Source organism: Myotis daubentonii, chromosome 12 (assembly GCF_963259705.1).
Source record: "Myotis daubentonii chromosome 12, mMyoDau2.1, whole genome shotgun sequence".
Taxonomy (NCBI): Eukaryota; Metazoa; Chordata; class Mammalia; order Chiroptera; family Vespertilionidae; genus Myotis; species Myotis daubentonii.
This window is the reverse complement of record NC_081851.1, coordinates 57590639-57607360: the sequence shown is the minus strand read 5'-3', so window position 1 is coordinate 57607360 and position 16722 is coordinate 57590639. Positions and strand designations below refer to the sequence as shown.

The following is a 16722-nucleotide window of genomic DNA, read 5'->3' as shown; positions in this document are numbered from 1 at the left end:
AAGGGAGAGAAGCAGAGCTGGGAGGGGTCAGATGGAATACACGTGCTCCATAAGCATGTGGAAAGGCATTTTACTCTCGCTAATAACGTTCTTTAAAAAGCACAACTTGAAATCATAGATATTTTTAAAAATCTGGTCAAAGGGGGACATTTTTAACATCATGAAATGCAGTATTGACACAAATTGAGAAATCTGCTAGTGAGAGAATTACTCTAGGAGGCAATTTGGCAATGTCTTGGCCAAACTGTTCATTCAGTAAATATTTTTGAAAGAACAAATGAATGAAAGAATATTAAATATTTTAAAAACATACATACATACGCTTTGATTCAGTAATCTCAGTCTAAGTAATTTATGCTCAGGAAATGGTCTTGATTTGTAAAAGATTTAAGTATAAGGATGTTCATCACAGATAGATGTTCTCTATTAAAAAGGAAGAGATATAATTAGCATATACTGCAATGCAGTACTTAAGAGTAGAGTTTGATGAGGTTTTTTTTGTTTGTTTTTTAATATATTTTATTGATTTTTTTAGAGAGAGGAAGGGAGAGGGATAGAGAGTTAGAAACATCAATTAGAGAGAAACATCGATTCACCTGCCTCCTGCACACTCCCCACTGGGGATGTGCCCGCAACCAAGGTACATGCTGTTGACTGGAATCGAACCTGGGACCCTTCAGTCTGCAGGCCGATGCTCTATCCACTGAGCCAAACCAGTTAGGGCAGAGTTTGATGAGTTTTGACAGATGTTTACTGTCACTCTATCAAGCTATAGATAGAACATTTCCATTACCCCAGAAAGATTACTTGCATGGCATAGTTTATATTAAAGAAAACTTGGGATCAACATAGATGCAGAGTAGGGGGTAGCTTAAATAAATATGTATTTAATCAGATAATGCTTTACTCTGTAGTCATTTTAATTGTTAAGAATACTTAATGTTACGGAAATATGATGTGTTGGGTGATAAAACAAGTAGAGTGCAGAATTATATTCACTCAGAATGTGTATAATGCTTTAAAGCACAACTTTTGTTAAACATATTCATAGAAAAGAAGGCAGCTGTGCTTACCACCAATGCTGCGTGGGAAGTGTACCAATGTATATTGAATACGTGATTTTATTTTATTTTTACTTAGTTCTGTTTTCTAACTTTTTAATGAGTCAGTATTGATTTATGCTAAAATATTATTTAATTTTTAAAATTTCAATTGGTTTTGACAGATATTTACTATCCCTTTTAGAGAAATATAATAAAATTTTTACACATAAAATATTATACCAAAAATAATCTCTACAACCGTTCATTATCCATGTGCTTTGTTTATGTAAGAGGTGAAAACTTTAGATGTTGTGATGAGCTATGCCACTATGTAATCTGTACTTAATATTAGTATGGGAATGTAGGTGGGTGTTATTCAGTAATATTTGCAAAGACTGACCAGCTGTTCCAAAAGTAACAGAAAAAAATCAATACATTCAACCAAGAAATGAATGACCTGTGTGTTTTGTTTTCAAATATTACATTACCATAAAAATGCTTTTTCAGATACTGATGGGTTAGAAAATTCTCTGGTACTGTGAAAATATACACTGAGTGGCCAGATTATTATGACCACCCCATCAGTACAATGAAGTGAATTAGTTATGCAGATAATAATAATAAAACCTTGAGAGTATTTGCTTAGGAAGTTTTCAATATTCAGTATTTTTGGAAGTGTCGATGAAGTACTGATGGGGTGGTCATAATGATCTGGCCGCTCAGTGTATATCTTCCAGTGAACACAGTGCTACTTTAAATCACATTCTTATTTTAATTCATAATGGCTGGATGTCCTCCTTTATCAAGGACCATGTATAGCAAGCCCTTAGAGTTTAATATGATTCCATGGCCAAGGATTTGTTACTTACCCCAAAATTAGTTTGTGTTTTTTGTTTGTTTGTTTGTCTGTTTTAATCAGCATGGCTTATTAATTTATCAACATGGTTGATTAATTTTTGCTCATATTACATTTCTCCTGTTCTCTGCTTCCCATTTCACAATTGCATTTTAAATAAGTAAAAGGTGATGTGATTAGCTGATGACCAAACCATTATGGTTCATAGACAGGATGCTAAGTAGGTTTTCTTCCTACTTAGTTATGAATCCTTGTCCACCCCCATATTTTCACCCTCAGAGCCTTGTAACAGAAAACCATCCCTCAGCTATTCTTAGTGACTTGTTCTGAGCTCACATTCAGGCTACAGTCTGAGATGCTGTGGAGCAGCTTTGAGTACCTTAGAGGGGAACAGGTTTTTCCAAGTTGTCACATTGCTATTAAGTACAGAAATATGTAGGTAGATATTAAGAGCTTGACTATTTGATTCTGGATATTCTACTCCTGCAACTTTTCTTTTACTGCTTAGGATGAATTTTTTTTACATAATAATTCATTTATTTTTTTAAAAAAAATAGCCCAGCCAGCATGGCTCAATGGTTGAGCGTCAACCTATGAACCAGGAGGTAATGGTTCGATTCCCATTCAGGGCACATGCCTGGGTTGTGGGCTGGATCCCCAGTGTGGGGTGTGTAGAAGGCAGCCATCAATGATTCTCTCTCATCATTGATGTTTCTATCTCTCTCTCTCCCTCTCTGAAATCAATAAAAAATATATTTTTAAAAAAGCAAATGGAGAAAAATTTTGTTGGGTGGATTTGTCAGAGCCATAGGAATACAATGTAATCCCAGGTCTTGGTGCAGGAGCTATTTTATGATCAAACACAGGATCCAAGGTTGGTGAGAAGGAAGCAGGGGGGACTGGTAAACTGGACTAAAATGGGGGCTCGGTTTTGAATGAAGTCAAAGAATTGGAGTGGTGTGAGTAAGGAGAGAGGGAGGCGGAGGGAGGTTGAGATCAGAGGGTAGAGTGCACTAGGTGTGGCTGAGGGGATGGATGGTGAAAATGGAGGGATAGAAGATGAAGAGAGCAAGGAACTGAGGGTTAAGGTATAGAGAGGCGGTGTAGCAGAGGCTAAGGCAAAAATATGGGCATAAATCCTGGCTCTGACACTTGCCACAGTGTGGCCGTGAATAAATTACGTACAGGGCTCTCTGCCTTAGCATCCTCATTTATAAAGTGGGGATAATAGTGCCAACCTCACAGGGTTTTGGAAGAAGGATTAAATGAGTTATTTAAGCAGGTAACGTTCTTTAGAACAGTGACTGGCACATATAAACTGTTTATATGTGCCACCTCCCTCCACTCCCCTCTCTCCTTACACCACTCTCACTATCACAAGAGCTTCACCTAGATACTGAAGTCAGCAAGGCTGGTGTCAGGATTTGTAGTGGACAAGGCTACAGGTATGAGAATACAGGAGAAGAGAGAAGACCAGGGGAGCTTATGTGTGTGGTGACAAAGGCTCACGGGGATAGGATTCACTGTTTGCTTTCAAAGTTTCAAGCAGAACTGCTAGGAAGTATCTTTGTTATGGATGCAAGGTGCACTGAAAAATGATTCTTTCAATTATTTCATTTCCCCAAAGCCCTGAGTTTTGAGATTGCCTTTCCATTTTCATGAGGATTCTCCTAGTGTAATTTGGTTTATGGGTTTTTCAGAGTAAGTCAGAGTTTTAAGGTAAACTAATATTATTCGATCTACATATAAAGATAGACTATGGCTTTAAACAGAGCTTTTACAGTGAATTGGCAAAAGCCTTCATTAAGTTGTAGTTCTTCAATAGTACCCATTGTTCTGTTTTAAAGGTATATCATTTCAAAAGGATACTCTCTGCAGCCTGATGCATTATACTCCAGTTATGATGAGTCTCTCTCTCTCTCTCTCTCTCTCTTTTTTTTTTTGGAGTTTGTTTAAAAGAAGAAGAAGAAAAAAAAAACCCTGCATAACACAAACCATTTAAAACTTCCAGGATATTTGTCTGCAAATATATGTTTCTAAATTTAATTAAACTGAAACATGTCTTGCCAAATAAAACATTCTTTTTGTTTTTCCTCAAGCAGCATTTTAAATCCTTCAAACTGTGAGATGGCGGAGTTGTTTGCTTAAACCGTCACTTTGAAAGCCCAGAGGCTGGCTGCTTGTGGGTTTAAATGAAACATGTGTTTTACTTCTTATGCATAGGGAGGAAAGAAGCATTTATTGAGTAACTACTATTCTGCTTTGTTGACATTTTCTCCTCTGGTCATCGCAACGGCCCAATGAGGTGTCCAGTAATCCCATGTTACCCACAGAAGCCAAGAGTCAGTCGCCTGAGGACACCATCTGGCATGCGGTAGAACTGGACTTTAAGCCTTGGTCTATCTGACCTCAAAATTCAGGCCTTTTCACTGTAGTGACTTGCCTACTGTAAAAATCTATTGTGTCAATAATTTATATCCTTCCCAATGAGTTACTATCAGAACAGTCCATTTAAATATATGTCATTGCAAAGGTCCTGCAAAAAAATATACCCATGCCCTACCCTCACCTCCTACCCTTCCCCATGACCTCTGTCCTCACTGACTCAGTCTCAGACACATTTCTAACCTAGGGTGTGAACCTAGAGAGCTATGGGGTTACTGGACCTCTATGAAATATGAAAACAATGAAATATACGTACTTTTGAAACCAGCATCTTGTTTTATCCATCTTTGAATCCTCAATCCCAGGCAGAGTACTTGACATATAGTAAACATTTGTTAAGTGTTGAATGATGAGCACCAAAGCAAAACATGTCACGCCTCTACAGGTGCATTTTAAACCGCATTTGACAGTCTAGTTGGAATATCACTTACACTTTAAGCAAACTGGATACCTATACAGCTTCAAATAGAGTATGTATGCAATACTTTCCTTTAAGCTGTTAGAGTCCTGAGCTGGCTACATTCATAATTCGCTGGAATATAATTTCAGGTGAAGCATGGCTACTCCAAGAGAGTCTGGTGTACACTAGTAGGAAAAACGTTATATTATTTTCGCAGTCAAGAAGATAAGGTATGTATGTATTTTTGATATGCTAATTAGAGGAATGTTCTGTTTGTTATGTCTTGAGTTTTTTCTATTACTCTTTGGTCGCTGGCTAAAAGTTTAGACTTTTTTGATAAGGTTGAAATTTTGCATAAAATTTATTATTGAGGTAATTATATACCTACAAGGGTCTTGATTCTTAACTAAACGTTTTTGCAACTTCTAATTAATGCATCTTTTTCTTAGAAGAGAAAAGCCTTTCTCTACCTCACTCCAAAACATCGATTTCTTGTACTGTCGAGGTATGACAGACTAAATAAGATTGAGTGAAGGGAACAACAAACTAGGGAAGAAGAGCAGGGAGGAAAAAGAATCCAGCCCTGTCCCAGGCCCTCGAATCCCTCCATACCATTTACCTACCCATCCATCTACCTATTTATGTCCTGTTTATTCATTTTTAACTAATCTTCTTCCAAAAAGAACCTGAGTTATATTCACTTTCTGAGTAAAAATATAGGATATCTACTCCATGTCACCTCTGGGTTACTGAAGCTATAAAAACTGAACCAACATGGGCCAAGAATGCTCACATAAAATAAAGATGCCAGTGGCACAGAACAGCGGCTTGTGACCAATTACTGCGTTAATGAGACTGAACTTCTTGGTCCAGTGACCACATGGGTCAGTTGGTTTTTCTCTGTTCCATTTGCACAGATTGCACTCTCCGTTCAGAGTAACTGCGTTTAAAATGCATGCCATTATTTCCAGTGTTGCTCATAGATGGGAATTAATACAGTGCAGCCATTAAACATGATACTTCTGAAGTAAAGTAGGAAATGCTCCATGAATAAGCACAATACAAAATTATAAATTCAGTATAATCCCAACTAAATTTTAAGTCAAGAAAATAGAAGCCACTCTGTGTATTCCAGGTATGACATCATCATTGATGTTTCTGTCTCTCTCCCTTCCTTGCTCTGAAATGATTAGTAGGAGTTGAGATCTGAGACGTCACAGGGATCAAATCCCAGGGGGCCTTTCATAGTAAGGACTTTGGCTTTTACTCCAAGTAAGATGAGAGGCCATTGGAGTTTTTTGATCAGAACATTGACATGATCTAACTTATGACTAACGGAGCACTCTGGTAGCTGTCTGAGGGAATGAGGAGGAGACTAGTTAGGGGGCTATTACAGTAATCCAGGTGAAGGATGACTGTGGTTAACTGGTGGCAGTGGAGGTGTGAGAAGTGACCAGATTCCGAATATATTCTGAAAAGCTTGCTGACTAGAGTTGTTCACTGAAAAGGTATGGGATAGAAGAGAAAGAAATAGAGTCAGGAACGATGCCAAGGTTTTTGGTGTAAGCAGCTGGAAAGATGAAGTTACCAACAACTGAGATGGGGGACACTGCCCAGGGCAGGTTGTGGGAGGGGACTTACCAAATTAAGTTTGAGATACTCTTAGACGTCTAAGTACAACTAGCGAGTCTGGCGTTATAAATGCAGGGGTAGCTAATATATGCTGGTACTAAAGCCATGAGCGTGGATGAGATCACCCATGTGAATGTGGATGGAAAAGGGTCCGAGCACTGAGCCCGGGCTGAGCATGAACATGTACGATGGTAAATGTTCTTCTGGGAGTCAGAATGAATATTTTCAGATTGCAGTTGCAAACCTGAGCAGACATTTTAGAAGCTGCAAATCAGAAGCAGACTGTATTTCCCTGGAATAAATGTACTTAATTAAAGCAAAAGTTTTAGAACAAATATGCTGGATATTCAACACAACAGATATAGTTGTTTTTGTCAACAAAAGAGTAGGTAAAATGTAATATGCATCAGTTTTAAGAAGCTTTCTTACCCTTAAATTAAGAAATCATAGCATTGTTTTGTATTATATTATGTCTGCTAATACTAGTAACTAACCTCTCAGAACACTACTCATTTTATTGCAGTTTAAAATTTTAATCACACTTCTTTGTACCAGCTACCTAATTGTGTTACTTTTTCTATTAAGACTATGTCCACTCTTGTCCTTTTGATCCAGTATCTTAATCGAATCAATTTGGGCGGGGGGGGGGGGGGGGGAGTCAAGTGAATGTTTTGACTGAGTTACATAATTGCTTGACTAAGTAAAATAGCTTCTTGCTTTTTCCACAAAAGGTAAATGCCTAGTATTCAAATTGTTCTTTCATATTGCAATTGGGTATTTTGGTGGTGGCTACTACTTTCATAACTACGGATAATCCAATTGCCTTTAGGCATTCATTTAAGAAAATGTATGCCTTATAAAGGTAAGAATGTAAAAGGAATATGAAAAATTTTACTAGGAAAAGATTTAGAAAGTGCCTTCCTCACAATTACTAATATTTACTTTAGTTGCCTTTAGGTCAGATCAAACTCTGGGAGGCTAAAGTTGAAGAGGTTGACAGATCCTGTGATTCAGATGAAGATTATGAAGCCAGTGGGCGAAGTCTGTTATCCACACATTACACCATCGTGATCCACCCCAAAGACCAAGGTCCCACTTACCTCCTGATTGGGTCCAAGCATGAAAAGGTACGTAAGGACTTAATGGTTGATTTAGAATGATGTAGATTAATGTTATTAACTGCTGCTAATGATTTTTTCAAGTCATTTTCATGGAAACAAGGAAGAAAACGTTGCTAAAGACTTTCAGCTCTATTTACAGAGATTCTTTACATCCCTGGAAACAAGCCTCGTTTAAATGTGTCATTTTTCAATCGTATTGATAAACGTGCTCTCCAGTTGAAATTAGTGCAGGTGTAGGATAAAGGAAAATTATGTTCAAAATGTGAATGTCTCAGACTGGATTTTCTGGGGCGTGAATCTTAAGGCCTCCAACCTTATAATTTTGACCCATTTCCAACAAAATTTTGGTTTAGATAAAATTGAAAGTCAACTATTATTATATATGTAGTCACATATGAAAATATAAAAGTTAATATAATAAAAAATAAAAGAGGCATCACAATTAATGGGAAGTAATGGATTATTCAATATATAATGTTTTGTGTTCATTATATATTGAGGAAATTGGCTATGTAGGAAAACATTAGTTTAGTTTGTCATCTCACACATATAGCAAAATAATTTCCAGATGAATTTAAAGAGTTAAATGAAACAAGTTTTTAAAAGAGCCTTTATCTGATCTTGGAATAGAAAGTACCTTCTAAAAAAGAAAAAAAAGGCAATGTAAGAAACACAGTAGAAATGGGTGATAGATTTGACTACATAAAATTGGAACAGAAGTGGCAAGAACAGGCATCTTTGCCTTGTTCCAGATCTTAGAGAAAAAGCTTTCCAGTTTTTCACCATTGAGTATGATATTACCTGTGGGCTCTTCTTATATGGCCCTTACTGTATTGAGGTAAGTTTGTTCTCGGTATTATTTTCTTTTTTAAATTTTCTGGATTTCCTAAGTATTTTGTATGTGTTATTTGTGTGCATTGGGAGTCAGATTTTTAAATGTGGTAGAATTTATTGTATTTCTTAAAGGAATATTAGCTGGTTGTATTTATTCTAGTCTCTTAACATTATATTACTTTAATTTTATCATGTTTTTCTAAGCAACATCTATAGAACAGTGGGAAAAGTACTATGAGCACAATTCAAGTGAGCCTACTTCAGAACTGTTTGAATACATGGCTTGCTTTTAATTATTATTTTAAAATTAAAGAGGTTTTGTTTTTTTAGTGAAGTTTTCCATTGTTTATGCAAGTTGGGTTTTTTTCCTTAAATCACCAAAAGTTATATACTGGTTAACATTTCTAATTAATACGTTCTGTTTTTTAGGACACTTGGCTTTATCACCTGACTGTTGCAGCTGGAAGTAACACTGTAAATGTTGGATCTGAATTTGAACAACTCGTTTGTAAATTGCTAAATATTGAAGGGGAACCTTGTGAGTTCATAACGTATAAGGCTCTCTGGTTTATGAAATGCACCCAAATCCCCTTAGCCGAATGGAGTTTTACTTTGTAAATTCCTTTCCCTGAAAGCTACCCACCATTTCACCGGCTTTGCTTGTCATGCGCCAGGATTCTCACTGTGGTTCCTAGACTCCAGGGACACCATCATTCCCCCAAATTCCATGTCCTTTGACACCTCTGCCTTTGCTGACAATACCCCTCTGCCTGAAATGCCCCCCTTCCTCACATTCCTCACCAACCTGATAAAATCCTGCCTACCTCAGAAGCTCCCCCCGCCAGCCCACTCCAGCTCAGCATCTGGCTCATAAAAGGTTCTTAATAAGTGTTAAAATTACGTTCCAGTGCACTTTGCCTTTTAACTACTTCATAGCATTTGTTCCTTTGCACTGAAATTATTTTTTATGGCTCAGGTTTCCCCATTGAGAGCCTAGACTCTGTGTTATGCTTTACTTAATGGCAGAGATCACATTTTATTTTGAGTACCCAGCATAGGAATTTAATAAATGTTGATGTTAAGAATGACTTCAAGTTCTTCTTTATCATTCTATCTCCTCCTACTTGGTTTCTCCTTTCGAGATCTTTCTGCAGCTCCTTCTCATGTATAATCATCTCCCCACCTGGGTCCCCAATCTTTAGCACATCTGAGCAACATCATAGTGCCCTGGTAGACTTGTTTCAGCCAAGAATATTAAGACCAAAGTCTTCTAGATTTAATTTCTCCAAAACAGAGACATGAGAATCCCCAATGGCCAGGAAAATGAAATGAAATAATGTTGCCAAAGCATTTTTCATGACCTTTATGACTTAAAGTTGTGAGCCAGGCCAAGTTAGCTAATTTCTATAAAGGGCTAATAAATGGGAGGCCAAAATAAGTGATTCTTTCTGTTTTCTAATTGTATTTTACCCTGCATTTAGCCTCTCAGATATGGAGACATCCTACTTTGTGTCACAGCAAGGAAGGAATTGTTTCCCCTCTGACAACACTGCCTTCTGAAGCTCTACAAACAGAGGCTATTAAATTATTTAAGGTAAAAATTTATATGGCGTTATATGTCATTAACATTTTAATTTGAAAAAATAAACAATTTAGGCATATAAAGTTTCACTTTTCCCAAGAAAATTCAAAATGTGGTTATTGTTACTAAGAAAGTCTACTGAAATAAAATGAGGTGAATTTAAATCTGGGATTTATTGAAATAAACTGTGTGTGGTTTGGACAATGTGAAACACGTAATATCAGAAGAATCATTTCCCGTTCGCCTCTCACGTGGAGGGATTTCTCACATCACACCTAACCGGTGTTGGGAGAGGGTCAGCACCCGTCTTCTCCAGTGCTACTCTCAAATTCTTATCATTCAGCTTCTATTAGAAACCCCTGAGCACTTGAAACTTGTCATTCAACTATATCACTCTTATCCCATCTCTGTCATTAATCAGCTTCTGCTAACTTTTCAAATTTCATTAAGGATTTTGGCTCCCAACTCATGCTCTTTCTGCCTCGGATCTTGCCATTATGCTGAATGACCTCATTATTACTTGATGCACCAATGCAATGCTCTAAGATTCCTGACCTTCTTCATGCCAGTAAGCTCCACCTCTAGCCTATTTCACCTTCCCGTTCTCCATGCCCACACCCTGACCTCTCCGTTCCGTGGAAGTACACCACCTCTAAAAGTTTAAATTCTAACATCTCTTTCTTTAACCATATTCTCTTAGCCTGTGAGCGCTCTTATCTTCTTACTCTTCCATTTTTCATTCCTCACTAAGACCTTTGTTTGGAGCCATTTATTTTCTTGGAGATCAAGAGAGAGCATGATAACTTCCTCTTGGCTGTTCTTCCTGCTTATTCCAGCCTAGATTACTTTCATTAATACTCATAGTTCCTAGGGACCCATAATTCCATGAACTTTCCAGCTAAACCCCAACCTACATCAGTGCTGCTTTCTTGTCTGCTGCCATGTTAATCACATGTGCACTGCTAGAGAACATTAAACACCCCAGTGGACTGGAGCCAATATAAACCTGGGGTATTCATTCCTCACGACCAACTATCTCTCCTTCTGCTTGTCTTTGGTCACATTCGCCCTCAGACTTCCCCATCAATAATTAATGTTCCTCACAACAAACTTACCTTCTATTTATTAAGAAAATTAGATGGCATCGGTCATGAACACCTCAAACCTCTTTCCCCAGCAGACATTATTTATCTATTTTCTCCTTCATTCCTCCAGTTTCCAAATATAGTATAACTTCTATGGATTCAGATCTCAACTCTACACTAGGAGGTTGGTACTTCATTCTCCCTTAGTCTCTTAGAGTCTCAGTTTTTGTGTTTCTTTTGGCTTCTTCTTGCCTACATTCCTCCCATCTCAATAAAGTCATCTGCTTATTAGATAATATCAAAGAATTATTGTTAGTTTGGGGGGGTATGATATAACATGGTGGTTATGGGGGAAAATTTATCAATTGTACATCCATACTGAAGTATTTATTGGTAAAAAAAAATACTTACCAATAAATATATAAATATTTATATAAAAATAAATATACTCCAGAAAAAAAAGTAGAGTGGAGGTTGAATGAAACAAGTTTAGCAAAATGCTAATAATTGTTGTTGCTTGGTGATGAATGCATGAGTAATAATTATACTATTCTCTCTACTTTTGTTTATGTTTTAATATTACCATAATGGAACATTGTTAAAAACCCACCCATAGAATACACAACTACTGAAAACAAGAAAGACTCTGCACAAATATATTTGAAAATCTGAATGAAGTGATCGACTTTATAATAAAATATAAATGGCCAAAACTAAATCCACATGAGAATGAAAATTTAAACAGGAAAATTTACCAGACTTTTAAAGTGTAGGTAATTTCAGTTCATAGAAAAAGAAGGAAATTTCCCAAATTCTGGTGTGTGTGTTTTTTTTTTACTCTTTATTTTGGAAAATTTCAAACATATGACTAGAGAAAATATGAGGCCCAAGGTACTCATCACGCAGCTCCATAGACCCAACACATGGCCAGTTTTGTTTTAGCCTCCCCATCCCCACTGCTTCCCAACATTGGAATATTTGAAGCAGTTCTCAGTGGTCATATCACCAGATTCTCTTTGTGAAGTATTACTTGGAACCAAACCCCAGAAACAATTGTACAAAACAGAGCATTTTGTGCAAAAACTAGTAAAATATCAATAAACAGAATCCAGCATCATATTACAAGAATACTCTATCATTACTAAAAGAGATTTGTTACAGGAAATCAAGGATGTCTATATATTAGATGTCTACTAATATTATTTATTATTAAGTAGACAATCATCTCTATAAATGCTAAAAACGCATTTGACAAGTTTAACGTTCATAGAATAGTGATACTTTCTTAACATGATAAAAGTTAATGGTGGAAATCTTTTTTCATTGATCATTTTATGATGAAGTTCTTTGGCAGCAATGCTTTAGGTTAGAGGCTAAATTTATTTGATCATAGCTGTTCTTAGAAGAGATAATGACTACCTACGGTATAATGACACAATATTAAAACCATCCATTGGTGTTTATGAACATTTTAATGTTTCTTAATAGATACTATGTTTATTTAATCAGATTTTAAATCCATTCATTAATTAAACCTTTGCTTTGTCACTCTATGCTGTGTAGAGAATAAAAAAGGTAAATAAGGCACAGTTTCTGTCCTTAGGAAGCTTATAGGGGACAGGAGATGATTGATGTTCTGTATACCCTTAAAATGAATGCATATTCTGCTCTTAGATGGAGTGTTCTGTTAAGTGTCAATTAAGTCAAGTTGGTTGATAGTATTGTTCAAGTTTTCTAAATCCTTACTGATTTTCCATCTGCTTGTTTTCTCAATTATTGAGAGAGGAGTATTTGGAATCTCCAACTATAATTGTGCATTTGTCTATTTCTCCTTACAGTCCTGTCAGTTTTTGCTTCATATATTTTATTAAGCACATAATCATTTAAAATTGTTATGTCTTCTAGATGAACTGGCTCCTTTATTATTATAAAGAGACCCTCTTTATCTCTGGCAAAATTCCTGGCTCTGAAATATACTTTGTCGGCTATTAATGTAGCCACTCTGGATTGCTTTTGATTAGTGTTACCATAATATATCTTTTCCATCCATTTGGGGAAAAAACCATTGTTAAGAAGAGAATCAACATAATTCACGCAGAATATTGAATCATTCCTCACCTTGACTGTACCTTTTTCTTAATCCAGACCTGCCAGCTTTTTATCAATGCCGCAGTTGACTCCCCTGCAATTGATTACCACGTATCGCTAGCCCAGAGTGCTTTGCAGGTCTGCCTGACACATCCTGAGCTACAGAATGAAATTTGCTGTCAGCTCATTAAACAGACAAGACGGAGACAGCCACAGAGCCAACCAGGACCATTGCAGGTATATAGTGATACACATACACGCAATTTAAAATGAGGTTGCTGTCTTGATTGTAAGAATGATGCATATTCAGTGTAGACATTGGAAAATATAAAAAGTGTGAAAAGGGAAAATAGCTATTCATGTTTTGATGTATATCCTTTCAGTTTATTTACATGTTTCTGTAGAAATGTATGTGTATGTGTTTATATGCTTTCACATTTTTCACGTTACTAGGGTTACAGTGTGCATACTAATTTTTTAAAACTATAGAACATAATCATTTTCCCCCTATATTCTGCAACATTCTTCAAAACATTAATGATTGCATTAATATCATTACTATCCATGTAGTTTTTTCCAATTCTTTTTCTTATAATAAATACCTGTGCAGTATACGTCTTTGAACCTAATTCTTGTGTACAAGTCCAGTGAATTGTGCACAGGTCTCCTCCTCCTTTTTAATATAACAGTTTAAAAAGTATTGAAGCTATACTTGCTTAATGGAAAAAAATAAAATAATACCGAACAGAGCAAAGGAAAAGGAAAAGTCACATATAATCCATATTACCTAATCTCTGTTATTTCTATATTTGTCCCTTATGTATGTATGTATATGTGTAAGTATGTATGGGTATTTTGGTTTTGTTTTGGGGTATATGATTTTTTACTATTTTTCAATCTGTCCTTTCTCAAAGCCATTGCTTCTATTTCCATTAATGAGTAAATACATAAATGAACCAAAAAGGAGCAATGTTCCTAATCTTTGATGTCAAAAGGAGTATTATATATCCACATGTCTTTTAGTATCTCAGTTGTAGACAACTATATACATAACTGGATTATGGATCTGACCCAATGTGGCCTTTTCAATGTTTTTATGGATTATAATTGCTCTGAGAAGATAATCTGTATGTGGAAGAAGCAAACACATTTGGGGTCAAGAAAGGCTACAAACTACTAAACTAAATAAAACCTTGAAAACCCAAAAAAAGAAAAAGGAAGAAAGACTATCAACCTCTGTCCGTCACACTGGTTCTGACTTGGATCTCTGACTGCCGCGCGGCGTCTAACCTAACGCTGTTTCTCTTTGCCAGGCCTGGCAGCTCTTGGCGCTCTGTGTTGGGCTCTTCCTTCCCCATCATCCTTTCCTGTGGCTTCTCAGGCTCCACCTTAAGAGGAGTGCAGATTCCAGGTGCGCAGAAAACTAGCCAGCTGAACCGTTTATGTGGCCTCTGAAAGTCTACAACAAATCCTAAGTACTTAGTACCTGCCAGGTAGAGAATGTGTGAAACAATGTTGGTACAGAGAACCTTTGGTCACCATTTACGTGGAGCTTGAGAAATATTTCCTTTACTGTGTTAAATCTCTCATGGAAGATTGCAGTGAGCGCTTGAAACTGATAAAGACTATTTTTAAGTGATAAGTCCATGTGTATTTCAAGGATAAATGACTTAGCATTTGTTATCGTTATAACAGCAACTACTTTGCTTCCTTAGTTTTCCCTATTACTGTTTTTCTCCACATTGAATTGTTTTATGTGGAAAATGCCCCTGATGGTTTTCCCTGTGTGTATTTGAATTACTTCGGAATTTTTATTTCCTGGAAAAAAGACATTTACAATCCAACTGTCACAATGGCTTTTTACTTTGGGACCCAAGGCAGCCAGCCAAGGGTTATCAGGATCATTTTGTCCAAGAAGTTGATGTCGCCGAAACCGGTTTTGCTCAGTGGATAGAGCGTCGGCCTGTGGACTGAAAGGTCCCAGGTTCGATTCCGGTCAAGGGCATGTACCAGGGTTGCAGGCACATCCCCAGTAGGAGATGTGCAGGAGGCAGCTGATCGATGTTTCTCTCTCATCGATGTTTCTAACTCTCTATCTCACTCCCTTCCTCTCTGTGAAAAATCAATAAAAATATATTTTAAAAAAAAGAAAAAGAAGTTGATGCCAGGTTGCTTAAATAAGCCCTGAAACTCAGATAAACAAATAAACAAGCACAATGAGACAAAAAAACAACTTGGAAGCAGCAGAAAAATATTCTCCAGTTCATAATACGTTTTGGGGACTCTGTAATCGAGATTGTGTGACTTGAGTTGCGATCAGTGACAGATCGCCCAAAGAATGGGAAAAGTTACAGAGGCTTAATAATATCTTGCTAAAAGAAACATTACTGTCAACATTAGCATAATACATTGTAACAGTATACACCAAGGAAAGCTTTCTTAATGACTTCATAGCTATTAGGTTCTCTTAATTAAATTTATTCTTAGGCTTTATCTTAAGTTTTGTGCTATAGGACAGAATTTGGAAAATATGCCATTTATTGCCAGCGATGTGTAGAAAGAACACAACAAAATGGAGATCGGGAAGCCAGACCCTCGAGAATGGAAATCCTTTCGACCCTTCTTCGAAATCCTTATCATCACTCTTTGCCCTTCAGCATCCCTGTGCACTTCATGAATGGCATCTATCAGGTGAGTTAGAATTTCTACCCCGAAGAAAACATGCTGAGCCTGAAGTCCTGTGTGTGACCTCTGGGCAACAGAGAAATGAGACTGTACACCTACCTTTGTCAGCAGCTGTCAGTGATAAACTCGCAAATAAATTAGATCTTCTATCAGAACCGCTGCATTTTTAAACAGCTTTGCTAAATAAAAAGGATTCACACGAAAAAAACAAAACTACTTTGGTTGAGGTCACCAGTGTGCCTGCTAGGTGAGGAAATAATTACTAACATTGGGTTTGTACAAGCTCAGTTGCTTTAAAGCAGCGATTCTCAACCTGTGGGTCGCGACCCTTGAAAATACATCCTGCATATCCGATATTTACATTACGCTTCATAACAGTAGCAGAATTACAGTTATGAAGTAGCAACGAACATAATTTTATGGTTGGGGGTCACCACAACATGAGGAACTGTATTAAAGGGTCGCGGCATTAGGAGGGTCGAGAACCACTGCAAAAGTCTCCAAATCTCAGGAATTATCTGGGAAAGCTTATGTGGGCCCTCCCAACTCTCAGATCTGGATGTTCGCTTATTAAGTGAAGCAAACATGTTCCAAAGCTAGCAATTAGTCTTTGCAGCCATACGCCTTTTATCACAGGATTCAGATACTTAGCTGCATATTAAAGAAACAAACATTAAATGCATAAAAGCTCATTTGTTTTAAGTACATTTCTTGTTTATTTTTTTCATTTGCTTGTAGATTACATAGTGCACTGTCTTTCTTGGTTTGCTTTTAATGGGTAGGCCTAATATCACTGCAAAATGTTTACAGCTGTCAAATGATCTGCCTCTTTTTTTAATTCAGTTGGCTGAAGCCAAGATTTCTGAATTCTTACAGCAATCTAATGACTAGGACAGCATTAATTTCTCCAGTGGTGCTTTGGGGGGAGGGGGAGTTAAAGAACCCAGATAT

The 16722-nt window shown here is 36.9% G+C and overlaps 1 protein-coding gene across 3 annotated transcripts in view; it reads left to right on the top strand.

Moving 5' to 3' along the window:
* Positions 1 to 16722, top strand: part of PLEKHH2 (pleckstrin homology, MyTH4 and FERM domain containing H2) — a 75056-nt gene that overhangs the window by 38151 nt on the left and 20183 nt on the right. For all 3 annotated transcript variants that reach the window (XR_009447989.1, XM_059659972.1, XM_059659971.1), the window contains 7 exons: positions 4894 to 4974; positions 7324 to 7503; positions 8761 to 8869; positions 9813 to 9925; positions 13144 to 13323; positions 14400 to 14497; positions 15600 to 15777. Coding sequence is in view for 2 of the 3 variants with exons in the window: in XM_059659972.1 (XP_059515955.1) it covers positions 4894 to 4974; positions 7324 to 7503; positions 8761 to 8869; positions 9813 to 9925; positions 13144 to 13323; positions 14400 to 14497; positions 15600 to 15777 (939 nt within the window). In the remaining variant the exon portion in view is untranslated. The remainder of the gene's footprint in view (positions 1 to 4893; positions 4975 to 7323; positions 7504 to 8760; positions 8870 to 9812; positions 9926 to 13143; positions 13324 to 14399; positions 14498 to 15599; positions 15778 to 16722) is intronic.